We start from the raw sequence: 15,537 nt of genomic DNA, 5'->3' as shown, positions 1-15,537 counted from the left end.
AAGGTTACTGATATGAATATATATTCCAATAGGTTAATGAAAAGAGACTACAAACAATTTCAAGGCCAGGCATGGTGGCTCATGCCCGTAATCCTAGTACTTTGGGAGGCCAAAGTGGGAGGATTGCTTGAGGTCAGGGGTTCAAGACAAGCATGAACAACATAGTAAGACCCTGTCCTCCATGAAAAACACAAAAATTAGCAGGATGTTGTGGCATCCTGATGATGTGCGGGTAGCCCTGGCCTCTCAGGAGGCTAAGGCAGGAGTATCGCGTAAGCCCAGGAATCTGAGGTTGCAGTGAGCTATGATAACACCACTACTCTCATGCCTCAACAATAGAGTTTCATGTACAAAAATATTTGCTATCACGTTTTAAAAAGCATTTTATTGGAGTACAATGTATGACATTACACTTTTAATAGTGAAAAGCAGAAACAACTTGAAACCTAAATGATATAAGGAATTCTTACAAAAATTACTATCTTTGTTCAGTAGATTATTTTAAAAAAAATTTATAAATGTGAGTAAAGAGCTTCTAATACTGAAGTTAATGATGACTACGGTAAGACTAAAATTAGTTCTTTAAAATTTTATATTGCACTTCCCTAGATGGGTGTCAAGAAAACTTTTGGATGAAAGTGGAAAAAATGAAGAAACCTGTGAAGCCCCAAGTGTGAGCAGCAGGGGAGCTGGCCAGGAACTCAGGAGGAAAGGGAGGAAAAGGGGACAGAAGAATTCACACCATCCTGGGAGACTGAGAAGTCAGGAGAAAACTGTAAACAGGAGCCAAAAGGAAAACTGCTGCGTGAGTGCATGGGAAGACACAGTAAATGAGACTATCTTTATTGCTAGGGACTTGATGGGTACGCTCTGTGACAAACTAAATGTGCTGTGGAATATAAATTTTCCAGAAAACTCACTGAGATTATAACAATGCTATAATTTTTGTTTGCTTGTTTGCAGTTTTTGGCCCGGGCTGGGTTTGAACCTGCCATCTCCGGTATATGGATGGGGCTGGCGCCCTACTCCTTTGAGCCACAGGCGCTGCACAACAATGCTATATTTTTTTAAAGTGGAAAGAAATACAGAATCAATGCTTGTTCTCTGTCCCAGCAGTGATGCGGCATCTCCCCTATATCTCAGAGATAACACTAGTATAAGATACAGGGAAGGTTTATTCCCTGGTACTTTGCAAATGATGGATGGTAACAGAAAGGTTGCATAGCCTTTACATGTAGAGTTTAAAAAAAAATACAGCTGGGCATCATAGCTCAGTGGTTAAAAAGCTGGCCCTGGTAGCTTTCAACCTTGCTTGGGACTGATTAATAAAAAAACAAAAACAAACAAACAAAAAAACCAAACAAAAAAACAGCAACAACAAAAAAACCCCCACAAGTAGAGAGGAAGCTGGTGCAGGAATCATCATCTGAAGTCAGAGATAAACACTCTATGAGGAAATTATAAGACTCAAATAGAAGCCATTCTTGCTTACTACTTGGTACTTGAAAAAAAGAGTGTTAAACCTGGTATCGGTTCATTTATTAAGTTCAAACAAGTTGATCTCAATTCTAAGATCTATCATAAGGCAAGACAGAACAAAATTTTCTTAGTTTTACAACTGGACATTCCATTCAGACTAGGTTGCCTAATAATATACTACAGCCCCACATTCATTTTTTGCCTTCAACATCAATCTGTGGCCTAGTTTACCACCTCCTAATGGGAGGCAAAAATTACCAGATTTTTTTTTTTATAAGCCCATTTTTGAATGCAGGTCTAAAACCAAATAAATAATTTTGAATCTTTATTTTTGCTATATGGTAATTTAAGAAGTAGGTATTAGTATCAAAATAAACATAATTGAGCTTTTTCTGTATGTTTTAAAGACTTAAGTTAACTATATTATTGTTTAAGGCCCTTCCAGAGACTAAGAAACTAAAGTCTTTAAAACTCTGTTTATTAGAGGCTAGCATCTAATAAATTCATAATGCAATAGAGTTGATTTTATGTGTACTTATTTTAGATTTACATGGGACCCCTTGCACAAATAATAGGTACAATGCATTTGTAACCATTATATTGGACTGGAAGTGTCACTGAACTCTTCGGGGTGATTTTAGTGGTATAGAGTCTTAACTGCAACTTTTGGCACTCTGTAAGCCAATTATAATCTTACCAGGCTGAAATATTATCTAATATATATGGTAATCCTTTTACAACCAGTTTCTATGCACATTAACTTTTTAAAATTCCATCATCGATAGGATATAATTATTTTACACTATGAATGGGTGACTATTCTATTCCTGAAATCCCTCAGTGATTAAGAGAAAACATTTAGAAATAAGATCTAAGAAACAGAGTAAAGTACCAAATAATAAGATTAAAAAGGTAACCTCTTAACACTATCCTTTCATTTACCAACTGTAACAGCAATCTGCATGAAATGGACATGAAATAACAAGTGTTCATTACAAGTACAACAACAAAGAACATTCTGTTTTTAAGGCCACAGAATATTTCCAGTACTCAGGGATCACAGCAGATTTAAAATGACAGCTAAAAACATTAGTGCACATTCCCATGTATATGAGTATTTATAGATATAAGGTGGCATACTACCTTTTTGTAAGGAATCAAGATTAACAAATTTTAAAAGCCAGAAGATAAAGTAGATTCTCTCCCTGCTGCCAACCTCATACACACCCCATATTTCTAAATAAGGCCAAACTCTGAACTATTTAACTTTTATCAACTTACCATATGTGGCAAAAGTTCTTCTTTGTTGTTCAAACATAAAATCATTGATATGAGCTGGTTCAGCATATCCAGAAAGCATATTTCTAGGGGCAGCCATTTGCTGTGTCCTAAAGGGATTTTCAGGTCCAAACTGTAATGTTCCAAGAAAAAAGGTAAAAAGAAAAACATGAGTTCTAAGTATGTGAAAGCTAGAATTACTGAACTCTAAAGTCTCAAGGGTCAATTAACCTATTTGGGAACATGCTGGCCTCACATGGTCCAGTACAACTCGGCAGTGGCTGATTAGCATTGTTTATCAGCCCCGGGGAATGCAGCTCACTCAGATCTACATGGGATCATTTATGTCAAGAGCTCAGTAGCCACACATGGTTATTGGCTACTACATTCCTATGACTGCAGGGTGCTACCTGACAATGGTACCCTAGATAATGAGTGTTACTATTGTCTTGTCTAAACCATGATTTGGAGGATTTTTTCTGACTTTTGTATCAATAGTGGTACCATGCTGTAATTAAAAAATACATTTCTCTTCCACTAAATTATAATTCCTCAATACTTACTACAATGCCGGGCATATAGAAAGCACTCACTAACAAAGGAAAGATTAACTGGAATCCAGTGGGGGCAGGGGATAGGAAAACAGACAATAAAAATAAAGTGCTTAAAAAAGTCCCCAGGAATAGATATGACAAATGTTTATAAGATTTCTCCACTCTGAAGTCACACTATAAACATCTTACACGAAATAGTACCATTATTATCTACTTGTTTGTAAAACTTTGCGTTTCAGAATGTTTTCCCAAATGTTATTTAATTTGATTGGTACAAAAATGCTGGCTAGTAAGAGAAGTATATTCCTTCTCATTTTACACATGAAGAAAAAGCCAAAGACAATGTTTTTTACTGCCGTGTTGTCAGAAGCTTTATTAGTTGGCAGAACCAAGCCTAGAACAAATCTTAAGCATCCTGTTACATCATAACATTCCTTAAATACATAATCACAGCCTCTGACTTTTTTAAAAAATTCAGTAAGAAACTATCAGAATAAACTATACTGTATGCTATTCATATAATGCTATTATAAAAGGCACTGGGAAATTTAATTCTTTTCTTTTCTGCTTTAAAATAAAGAACAAAATGAGCTTCCCACTTTGGAAAGAGTGAAAGTAACAGAGTATTTTTATTTGAGCTTTGTAAGATCCACCATTATGATGAAAAATTTTTATGTTGGAACAGCTTAGGTTACTACCATTAGAAACCATCATTTATGATACATTACCAGAGCCACAAATATAAATTATTGATCTTCTCTTAACCAGTACACTACATTATCTATGTATCAACATTATACTATGTCTGAACATCTGCAAGTGTTTGATTATCTGCCTTACATTTTTCTGCTTTAGAAGAAAATAGATAATTACAAGATTTCTATACATTGACAGTTTCAATTTCTATGTTTAAACTAGGTCAATTTAAAAATACTTGATTTATATATAAAGCTTTTATTACTATTTATTCTAACTTATAATGGATAGTGCAAGACTTTAAGCCCATATTAGTCTTTCCTATGTCTGTTGATGGGTGGAAAACACAGGAAAAGAATCTAGATTGTTGAATGCTGGAAGTTGTAGTCAACTTCATTCAGTCACAAAATTTATTACAGAAACAGAAGCAGTCACAGAATTAAAGATGAAATGATTTGAAAGCTTCCTAGACGCTTTACCTGCTACAGTCAGCTATCATTCATAAAGCAGCATCTGCTATTTCAGGCGGGGGTGGATCTAAAATGATAAAAATCCTCATTGCCCTTATTGTTCATTTTAGCACATATATTAAATTACCAATCACTGTGCTCATAGGTAATTTTCCATCTAAAAGAGGAGGCTATAATTTTCATACTCTTATTTTACTAAGATTTTATAAAAAAGAGAACAATTCTAGAGATCATATATATCAAACTATCTCCATTTTAAAAAAATTCTCAGTGTTAAAGATCTATGCTTTCTATACTAATAACGATCCATATATTAAAGTTAAGTGTATACTGAATATGGTGCTATACCTAAAGTAATCTAAAAATTTAAATTTGTTTATGTCTTACAGACATTTAACATGAAGGTAATAAAAAGTCTTCTAGGAAGCTGGTAGGAAGAGGGTATATCTACTTCAGGTTGACCCTGACAGCCTGGTTACTGGGAGCTTTTAGAGCTGAACTCAAAGACAGTAAACATCAACAAAGGAAGGCAGAGAATGCTATTCAGCAGAACTTAGCTCTTTCCAATTACTCAAAGTATGTCTTCCAGAAGTTCCTGGCCCCTGTCAATATGAAACTTTTTAAATTCTGGGGCACTTGTTATAAAACAAAACAAGGCCCAGGCAGGAGGATCAGTATGAGACCAGCTTGAACACGAGTGAGATCCTATTTCTACAAAAAATAGAAGAAACAGCAGGGGGTGGTGTCCTGTGCCTATAGTTCCAGCTACTCAGGTCGAGGCAGGAGGATCACTTGAGACCAGGAGTTCAAGGTTGCAGTGATGACGCCACTGCACTCCAGCCTGGGCAACAAGAGCAAGACACTGTCTCATAAAACAAAATAAAACAAAAAAAGTACATAAAAAACTCACAAAACTGATGATTTCCAAACATTTCAAGTTTTGGTAGTTAACTAAGTTTAAGAGTAAATTGTGTTCAAGTGATTTTTAATAATTTAGAACAACACATTTAACGTAAGTGAATATGATGAATATATAACCTATTCAAGTTAATTAAGGATGAGCACCTAACAATTTTTAGCTAAAACAATTCTGAAGTATACCGTAAGTCAACTACAATTGTAATTTCCTTATATAAAATGTATACATTTAAGGGAGAAAATGTTTGCAAACCATACATCTGACAAGGGTTAACATCCAAAATACACAGGGAACTCAAAATAATTCTATAGCAAGAAAATGAGAAACTCGATTAAAAATGGGCCAAAGACCTCAATTTCTCAACATTTCTCAAAAGAAGACATACAGCCAGCCAGCAGATATATAAAAAGTGCCCAACATTAATAATAACCAGAGAAATGCAAATTAACTCATAAGTAACATACCGATGAAGACACAAATGTTGGTGAGGATGAGAAAAGAGGACTCTGTATGCTGCTAGTGGGGATGTATAAAGGTTCCTCAAAAAATTAAAAGCATAAGAATCATATGATCTAGCAATCCCACTACTGAGTATATATAAAAGGAAACAAAGTCAGTGTGCTGAAGACATCTGCATCCCCATGTTCACTGCACTATTAGTCACAATAGCCAAAATATGAAATCAACCTAAATGCCCATCAACAGGTAAATGGGTAAAGAAAATGTGGTAGTCATCACAACAGAATACTATTCAGCATTTAAAAAGAAGGAAATCCTGTCATTTGTGACAACATAGATTAATCTAAAGGACATTATGTTAAGTGAAATAAGCCAGGCACAAGGCCAAAATAAGCCAAATATCACATGATCTCACTTTTATGTAGACTCTAAGAAAGTCAAACTCATAAGAGCAGAGAGCAGAATGGTGGTTGCTAGAGTTAGTCGGGGATAGAAGGATGCTGAGTGATGTTGGCTAAAGGACACAGTTAGATAGGAGGAACAAGATCAAGAGATCTATTGTACAAGCATGGTGATGATCCTTAATAACAATGTACTGTATTCTTAAAAATCCCTGAGAGAGTAGATTTTAAGTGTTCTCACCACAAAAAATAAGCATGTGAAGTAATGTGTGTTAGTCAATTTAACTATTCTATAATGTAGACTATTTTAAAACATCATGTTGTACATGACAAATATATACAATTTTTGTATTAAAAAATTTCATTATAAAACCCACATGTAAGTATTAATTCAGATCTCTACACCCAAAGATTATGTCATGTTCTCAAGAGAGGTAAGTATCCTTCACATCTTTCAACTAAGTGAAGTAGTGATATTAGAGACTAGGGAGAACAGTATCTTAAATTTGTAAAGATGTTGGCTAATAACTCTCAGATGTCTGGTATTATAAGGCAGTGGTTCTCAAAAGTCTCCAGTAGGTAGACCAATAGTGACTTAATATCTTAGCAGTATATTATAACATTATAAGAACTATGAAAATTTATACTAATACAAATGGACTACATAAAATCATAGCTATAAGTTCACATAGAGGAAAAAACCAATTATTGAATTAATAACATACTTGATTTGGGGTAAATTTTTCATTTTTATTGGTCATCAATGTTTAAAAAGCATATAAATAAATTTAAGGTAAGAAGTATCTATTAATTATTTCATACAAATCAAGAAGAGATTCCTGCAGTTCAATTTTATTTGCAGGATATTCTAATTTTGGAAAATATAAGCACAGTTTAAATATTGCTGGCATAAGAGAATTTCACTAGTGCTGTTTCTATGACCTTGGGCCTCAGTTTCCTCATCTATAAAATAAAAAATCTGAGCTATATAATTTCTAAAGTTCATTCTAGCATTAATATTTATAGCAGCCCTTACAGCCAAATTTTTAACAGCAACTGGCATTTTTTTCTTTTGTATTTTTTCTATTCATAAGAGTACCATTATTTTAAGGAGTCTGGAGTTCTTCCTGAGACTTATGAGTTTAGAAAAGGTAATTAATGCATTATACTCTAAGCAGATTCAAAAAGAACTGAGTGTACTGAAGAAAATCACTAGACCGAAACAATGGTTATCCACAATTTGAGAAAATTTATCTGATCAACTAGGAAACTATTTAGAAAAAGTCCTTGGTTGGGAGGGAGAAACAGTATTTTTATAAAATAAGCAATTCAGTTAATTTTCAGAACTAGCAAAGTCAAAGGCATACGGTGTAACCCTGCAAACTCCACAAGGGCTGACTTCAAATAGGTCTTCTAGTTACAAAGATACTGAAGAGTGATCAGGATTCAAATCCCCAAATATCTTAATTATCGTCAGTAAATCTAAGAAAACTCCATTTCCTCACTGTAATAAAGGAATGCACTTAATTTCATATGGTTGCAGTAAGGACTACACGAGATAAGAAAATCTCTCAGTATGTAATAAATGACAGTTGATAAAGTTTTATTACCTTAGTCTCTATTCCTGTTCTTTCTCATCATGCAAATCCTTAGTGAATAAATCTTCCTAAAAACTCAGCTTTGATTTTTTTTAAGAACCTCAGAAACCTATCATCCATTAATCAAGACCAATTTTTTTAGCTTGGCCCTGTGCAATATCACACAAAGTGCCATTCTCGTCTTATTTCTCTATTCTCCCTTACTGATAATGACTAAGGCATTCCTGCTCTTTAGATTCCTGATTTGGCTCATGCTATTCCCTTCTGCATGGATTTTTTCTTCATAAAATCCTACCTTAGCAGCAATGCCAATAATTTAATATAAATACCAACAAGGGCTACTATTTGTTAAATGCTACTTTGTGCCAGAGTTTCCAAACCACATCATACATTATCTCATTTATCTTTTTAACTCGATAAAGTAGAAATCATCTTCATTTTACCTATGAAAAAACTAAGAATGTCCAAGGTTACATGACAGCTAATGAGGAGTCAGCTTAACTTACTTATGGTCTTAACCTGGATTGTATTGTCCACCTCAAATATTGCTTCTTTCAGGGAACTTTTTTTTCCTTTTTTTAATAATAATCACCAGATGCAATTTCTCCTTTAAGTTCCACCTTAATAGGTATTACAGGAAATAGTCTCTATACATACACACATACTCTCTTACTTAAAAACAAACACAACAGTAAAACACTAACTTGAGGAGAGGGATTATATCATATTCCTAACATTAGAATTTCAAAATACAGGAATTTGAATTTAATCTGGCAAAGTTCCTAGGAATACTTTCCCCAGACTCTGCCAAGCGATACAGATTCTAGTCACAAAATACAAAGTTCATAATTTAAGTCACAGACGATTCATTTGGCAACAATTCATTTGGCAACCTGGCAGAACTAACTTTGCTTTTCTTTTACATCTCATTGCTTCTTTCTTAAATTGCTAACAAGTATTACAGAGTTCTTAACATAAACTAGCTTATATATTTAATATGAGGCTCCTTAACACTAAGAAAAAGAACAGAACATTAAAGGATTCCTGTCAATATCAACACAACAAATTTTAACTGACCTTTTAAATTTTTCTTGAATGTGTAAGTTATACAGAGAATTTAAAAATTTAAGAAAAGCAGACTGTGCAGAAGATAAAGTGACAGCAGAATGTCATATACCACAACACTTCAACATTTTATTTTTTGAATTCAGTGGCTTTGTGTTATAGAAGTACTTTTCATTAAAAAAATACAATATAAATAAAATACAATACAGTAATACTATATTGTATACAATGAAGTATACAATATATACTTCAGTGGGCAGGCTAAAATGGTGACAAGGGATATAACAACAGCCTACAGTTCAACAGGCTACAAGGATTTAAGAAACAACAGAATGACATTTAAAATGTACTTCAGGCTTAGAGCATGGCAAGAAGGTATTCTGCTTAGAGCGCACTCAGAATAGCTAGAGCACTGCCTAAAGAGGGGTGCGGCATTGCTGGCTATTCTCTGCATTTCAACGGCCTTCTTTTAAGTCATTACAGAAAGCTAGGCAGCAACGTACTAGATGAAGTAGTTTTTTTGTTTTTTTTAAAGATGACGTAGTTCTATCGCTCTGATATGTCTCAAAAAGGACAATGACCTTATGCTACAAAATGAAAAATATTAAAAAGTACCCCATTTTCTACCAAGATGCAATAAGATGTGGCTCCTTACTCCCATCCTGAAAGTGTTTCTGCTACTGAAGCCTTATTTTTTTGTTTTATAATTACAATTTTCTAGGACTTCTATTTTTGTCAATCAAGCATTCTCTCCCATTTTAAAAGGCAAAATATCTCGAAATTTAATCTCTTGGAGGAGGAAATAATCTCTCCTTTATTCTGGGAGAACAGAAGGATCTATTTTCTAAAAGCTTAAATAGTATGCTTTTCTTGAGAAAACTTTTTAAAATTCACCAATTGTTTATCTACCTATGTATAATTTAAATGCTTCAATAAAAGACAGACAAAATATGTTTTCTTACCTCGGGAGCAAACATGGTCTCATAGGTAGGATTATACTGAACTTCTTTTACAGCAGGGTCAAGGTGAACTCCAGTCTCCAAATCTTCCTAAAAGAAAACCAAATGAATATTAAAGATCTGAGAACTGATGATTTTATTTTGGAAGCCACAGTAAAGTCGTGCCAGCCATTTTTAACACTAACTTTATGATATTTACATCAGTCACATATTATTAATAATTCTAATATCAAAGATAATAACATAAAACATAATTAGTTCTCTAGAGGTTAAAATATATAACAAATTTTTTTCTCTTCAAAATATTGACTTAATTAAATTAAAAATTTCTTAATAAGTTAACACTACTCAAAGTCATAAATTTAAGAGATTTCAACTCTTCTTTTTTATTAATTCAAAAGATGTGATCCTCTAGTGCCCAATTCAGAAGAGGTGCTCCTTTTATATTCAGTAAACCGTATTAGCTCTGTAACATACGCAGTGCAGAGGCAACAAAAGGAAGTGGCAAAGCCTGAATCTTCTAAATCTACAGTCTTATAATCTATGTCAATGTTTCAACCTTCTTAAATTCATTCCCCAGTTTAACAAACATAAAAATCTCATCTCCACTGAAGAATCACATAGTCTGTCTTTTGTATAACCCTATCACTTACAAATATGACAATTTTCAAACTGGTACCTCTAGCCTGGTCCCTCTGGTAGGCAGGGACCAAATCTGCAGGTGGCAGATAAAGACCTGAAGGGCAGTTTTTAGGGGTGCAGAAGCTGGGGACCATTCCAGGGGAAAAACCCCAGGAAAACGTAGAACATCTGTCAATCATCTGGTAATCTCCCACACCTCACGTAAACCTTCTGCTACCAGGCTGATAAAAGGATGACCACCTGAGAGTCCTAAATGCCTTTCTCCACTCCTGGTCCTCTCGCTGGAACATATTTTCCCTCTGTATACCTTCCTTCTTTCTTGCAATAAAAGCTGTTTGTGTGGAATTGCTTCTTGTCTGTAATAACTCCATTGCTTTGGCCCTGCTTATGATTTTTTCAAGCAAGGAGCCAAAAAACCGGGGCAACATTCTACCAAGCGGCTGGACCTGACACCTCTGAGTTTAAGACTTATATATCCACCCTTTAACTTCACATCTCTTCTCCCAGGACATCTAACAGATATCTCAAACTTAATATATCCAAAAGGGAGCCCTTGGTTTTGTCTCCCGTAGTAAATCCTTCCAGGCTTCTCTATCTAAATTAATCACAATTTCATCCTTACAGTTGTTCAGGTGAAAATCTCTGGATTTGTCCTGTCTTTTCTTTCTTTCACTCTTTATATCCAATCCATCATCAAATCGTCTACTTTGTATAAACATCCATAATTCAACCAGTTCTCACAGCCTCAATCACTCTCATCCAATTTATCATTCTGCATCTGGATTATTGCAATAGGTTTTCTTTTTCTGGTAGATAAGTCTTGTTATGTTGCTCAGGCTAGTCTCCAACTCCTGGCCTCAAGCAATCAGCTTTGGCCTCCCAAAGCACTGGAATTACAGGTGTAAGCCACTAAGCTTGACCTTGGGATAGTTTCTTACGTGCTCTCCCTACTTTCTGCCCTTGCCCACACATAGCCTCATTCCACACAGCAGATGGTGTGATTTTTCCAAAACATCAGATTGTGTCACTCTTTTACTGTAAACCCTCTAGTAGCTTCCCCACCCAGAGTTAAAAGCATAACAAAGGCCTGCAAGGCCTGCTACCAGTTGTTCCCAGAAAGTAGGCATGGTTCCCTAGGGTAGTTTTATGGGGCATTTTTGTCTTTTCTATATTCACATATTTAAAACATGTTATTTAATTATAAATATCTTTCCTTCAGTGAGGGCATTCAATTTGTATTTTAAAATTTTTCAACAAGTCATATATCATCTATGAATTATACTTTTGACACTTCTTGTTTTATTGCGAAGGTACATCCTCATTCTTTCAAATGCACACTTTGGCTTGTGATTATCTTTCAAAAATTTTAGAGCAATTTTGTATAAGTACGAAATTCGTGTTATTTTAGAATATGAATTCCATTGTGGAACCAAGCAGTGCATACAGCTAGAAATATCAATGAAGTGTTTGGGAAGGATGTGGCTAATGAATGCGTAGTGAAATTCTGTTCTGGGGATTTTGATCTTGAAAATGAGCCATGCGGGCGACCTGAGACCAAGGTGGATAATAATGAGCTATAAAAGCTGTAGTGGAGGCGAATTTATCTCAACCTATGTGTGAATCAGCAGTAGAATTTGGTGTCACAATTCCAACAATGTTGGACTATTTGAAACAAATTGGCAAGGCAAAGAAGCTGGATGGATAGGTTATGCATGAATTAAATGAGAAATCACTGTGAAGTGTGCCTTTCTTTGCTATCACAAGATAAAGCTGAATAATTTTTACACTGTATTGTTATATGTGACAAATAATGGATTCTTTTCAACAATAGCAAATGTTAGGCACAATAGTTGGATAAAGATGAAGGCTGAAACATAGTCCGAAGCCAAACATTCATTAAAAAAAGCTAATAGTGTCTGTTTGGTGGTCCAGCACTGGAATTATCCACTACAGTTCATGAAATTGGGTCAATCCATAACAGCAGATGTCTACTGCAACCAAGTGATGACATGGTAAGAATACTTGTGATTAAGCAGCCGAGACTGGTGAACAGAGATATGCCAATCCTCTTTGCAAGACATTGCTGTCACACAAATGCTGCTCCAACTACAGAAGCTGGACTTGGAAACTCTCTGTCACCTCCCCAATTCACCAGACCTTGCACCAACTGACTACCTCTTCTTCTAGGCTTTGGACTACTTCTTTTCTCAACCAGCTGTGGAAAATGCCTTTGGCGATTTCACCACTACTTGCTCTCCAGCCGCCTTTGCTCTGGCATAAATGAGCTACCATTAAGATGGCAACACTGTGTCCATAGTTTAGATCCATTCTTTAATTAACTGTACTGTTTCTTATTAGAGAGATAATAAACTAAAATTTGATTTGAAACCAGACATTTCATATTATGACCTATAGTTCTTTTTAGAATGTTCTTCCCCTGAATACCCATGTGAATGTTCTCTTGGCTTTCAAATCTCAAGAGGGTCAGTTTTTCTGCTGTCCCTTTACCTCACCTTTTTCCCATTATATTTGTCATTACCTGATATATATGTTTATTATCTCTCTCCACTAAAATATAAGCTACACAGGTGGATTCTGTACACACAAATGTACAATCATCCCCTGGAACTACCCCTTTATTCTGTTGGCTTCCAGCTGGTGGTTACATCCTCTTACACAATTCATAGCAACATCACACTTTGACTACATTCCTGGCCTCTGGCTCCTCATATCCAACTGCCTACTGAATTTCATTATATGGTTGTTCCACAGCATCAAATACTATGCTATGTCCCCAAACAATGTATCATTTCCCCAGGACTCCATCTTCAAACTAACAAAACAGGCCCTTTCACTAACAAGTCTTGCTGATTCCACCTCTGAGTATTTCTCCAGCAACCCCACTTCCACCCTCCCTTCTCTATACCCCAGCTACCACTGTCCTAGTTTGGGGTCTGGGGTTTCATTATATCTTGCCTGGTCTATTATAATAACTCCTTGTCTGGTTTAATACACCTGCACTTTTGCTATCTTAGAGTAACAGTTGACTTTTTTAAAATAGCAAGAGCTTTGATGTTTTCTGTGCTGTACACAATGCTACTGCTTTGAATTTTAGGCATTCCCTTTATTACCTGATAATATGTCATCTTATTTTCCCTGATAACTTCCCTCCTCCTGCTTCAGGAAAACTGCTTTTTTTGTTCACAGTCCCAATGAATGTTGTGCTCTTGTGAGTACTTCTGATGTATTATTTGTTGCACAAGACTTTTACTTATATCCCCACTCCCTAGTAGAATGCAGAGCATTCAGCACATGTTCAATAAATATTTGTTAAACTCAATAACTTGAAAAAAGAAAAGCCAATCCATGGGGAAATTAAGTAGGAGCACACTGACCAAAGCTTGGCAATTACACCACAACAAGCCTTTGCCCGAGTGACTTTGGCAGTGAGGAATAGTATGGAAAGTCAGTTACAAGGGGTAGAGATATAAATGAAGACTTGGAATAACAAGACAGTAATGATTTTTTACCCCAAAGACATTTGCTGGTAAAAAACAGAAGAGATAGGGTACCATGTTGAAGGATTTTCTGGGTAAAATTTTTTCTTCCTCCTTGAAAAGACTAAGTCAAAGACATAGGCAATCATAGGCTAGAGGAAAGGTGACAGCAAGAAGAAACACATGACAAGAATAAGGGGATACTCAAGGGTCTGGTTATCCTAGAAGAGGTAAGAGGGGATAGAATACAGGACACAGTTGGAAGATTAGCGTCTAATAAAAGGACAGCTCTCTTTGAGATGCAATAGAGGACAAAGCTACAGGTGCCAGATGATAGATGTTTGGAGATGCTGGGAGGTTTGAGAGTCATAACTGATCTTATTTTCTTAGTGTAGTTAGGAGATAGGCATCTTTATAAAGCAAATACAGTAATTTCTGATTCACTTATTCAGTCAATAGAAATACTGAGATGTGCCCACTTTGTGGTAGGCACTGTTCTAGGTCCACAGAAACAAAAACACCTGCCCTGGCAGAGTTTATATGCTAGTGGGACAGACAATGGTCCACATAATTGATAAATGAATCATAAAGTTCACTAGGACAAGGTAAGAAAAAAATAAATAACAATTTAAGAACACTAATGTGCTAGCACCAGACAGACACATTATTTCATGTAATTCTCTGCAATATTTCCTTAAGTATGAGCACAATTAGGTCACTTAGTCCACTCTACTAACAGAATAATAAATTAAAAGGGGAAAAGTTTGAAGTAACTACAATGAACAACACTAAAAAGCCCCAATTAGTAACAAATAAAAAAACTGCTGGCAGAGTAACCAGGCATATCAGTCAGGCTGATTAAACAGTATTTAATCTTTATGAGTTTCTCCTAGAATTTCCAGGTAGGATGGAGAACCAGCTTTGGAAGTAGGCAGACATAATATAGATGGAATCATAATTCAAACCCAATCATACCACAGGACCAATCCAATGAAGACAACAGTTTACCAATACTGAACACCATTACTAAGGTGCTATGGCTACCCCTGGAAGCTGCTAATGAAACTATTGGCCTGAGAAGCTAGAAAATGTTGGCCACCACTGCTAATTAAAATCCTTAGCTTCAGATAGGAATCCTTAGTTTCAGATAGGAAAGCTTAGGTGGGTGTATCTGTTTGGCTAAGTCCAAGTTATAGTCCTGACCCTTAGCTGAAAGGGAGCTAGATGAACAAAAATCTGAGTTTTCAGTTTCTGGAGGTGGGTAGCAGACAGGGATGTTCTTCACATTAAGACTCGTAAGGAAAAGGTTTAATAACCCGAATCCATAGAGAACTTAAACATATTAGCAAGAAGAAAACGAGTGATCCCATCTCAGGATGGGCAAGGGAATTGAAGAGAAATTTCTCCAAAGAAGATCAGCGTACGGCCTACAGATATATGAAAAAATGCTCACCATCCTTAATCATCAGAGAAATGCAAATCAAAACTACTCTGAGATATCATCTAACTCCAGTGAGATT

The 15,537-nt window shown here is 35.5% G+C and overlaps 1 protein-coding gene across 1 annotated transcript in view; it reads right to left on the bottom strand.

Annotated features, from left to right (window-relative positions):
- Positions 1-15,537, bottom strand: part of CDC40 (cell division cycle 40) — a 48,215-nt gene that overhangs the window by 23,391 nt on the left and 9,287 nt on the right. Inside the window, exons 2-3 of the mRNA XM_003781587.3 lie at positions 9,882-9,968; positions 2,761-2,890 (exon numbers count right to left, since the gene is read on the bottom strand). Coding sequence (XP_003781635.1) covers positions 2,761-2,890; positions 9,882-9,968 — 217 coding nt within the window. The remainder of the gene's footprint in view (positions 1-2,760; positions 2,891-9,881; positions 9,969-15,537) is intronic.

This window comes from Otolemur garnettii, unplaced genomic scaffold (assembly GCF_000181295.1).
Source record: "Otolemur garnettii isolate 467f Iridium unplaced genomic scaffold, OtoGar3 scaffold00002, whole genome shotgun sequence".
Lineage (NCBI taxonomy): Eukaryota > Metazoa > Chordata > Mammalia > Primates > Galagidae > Otolemur > Otolemur garnettii.
This window is presented reverse-complemented; position numbering and strand designations above follow the sequence as displayed.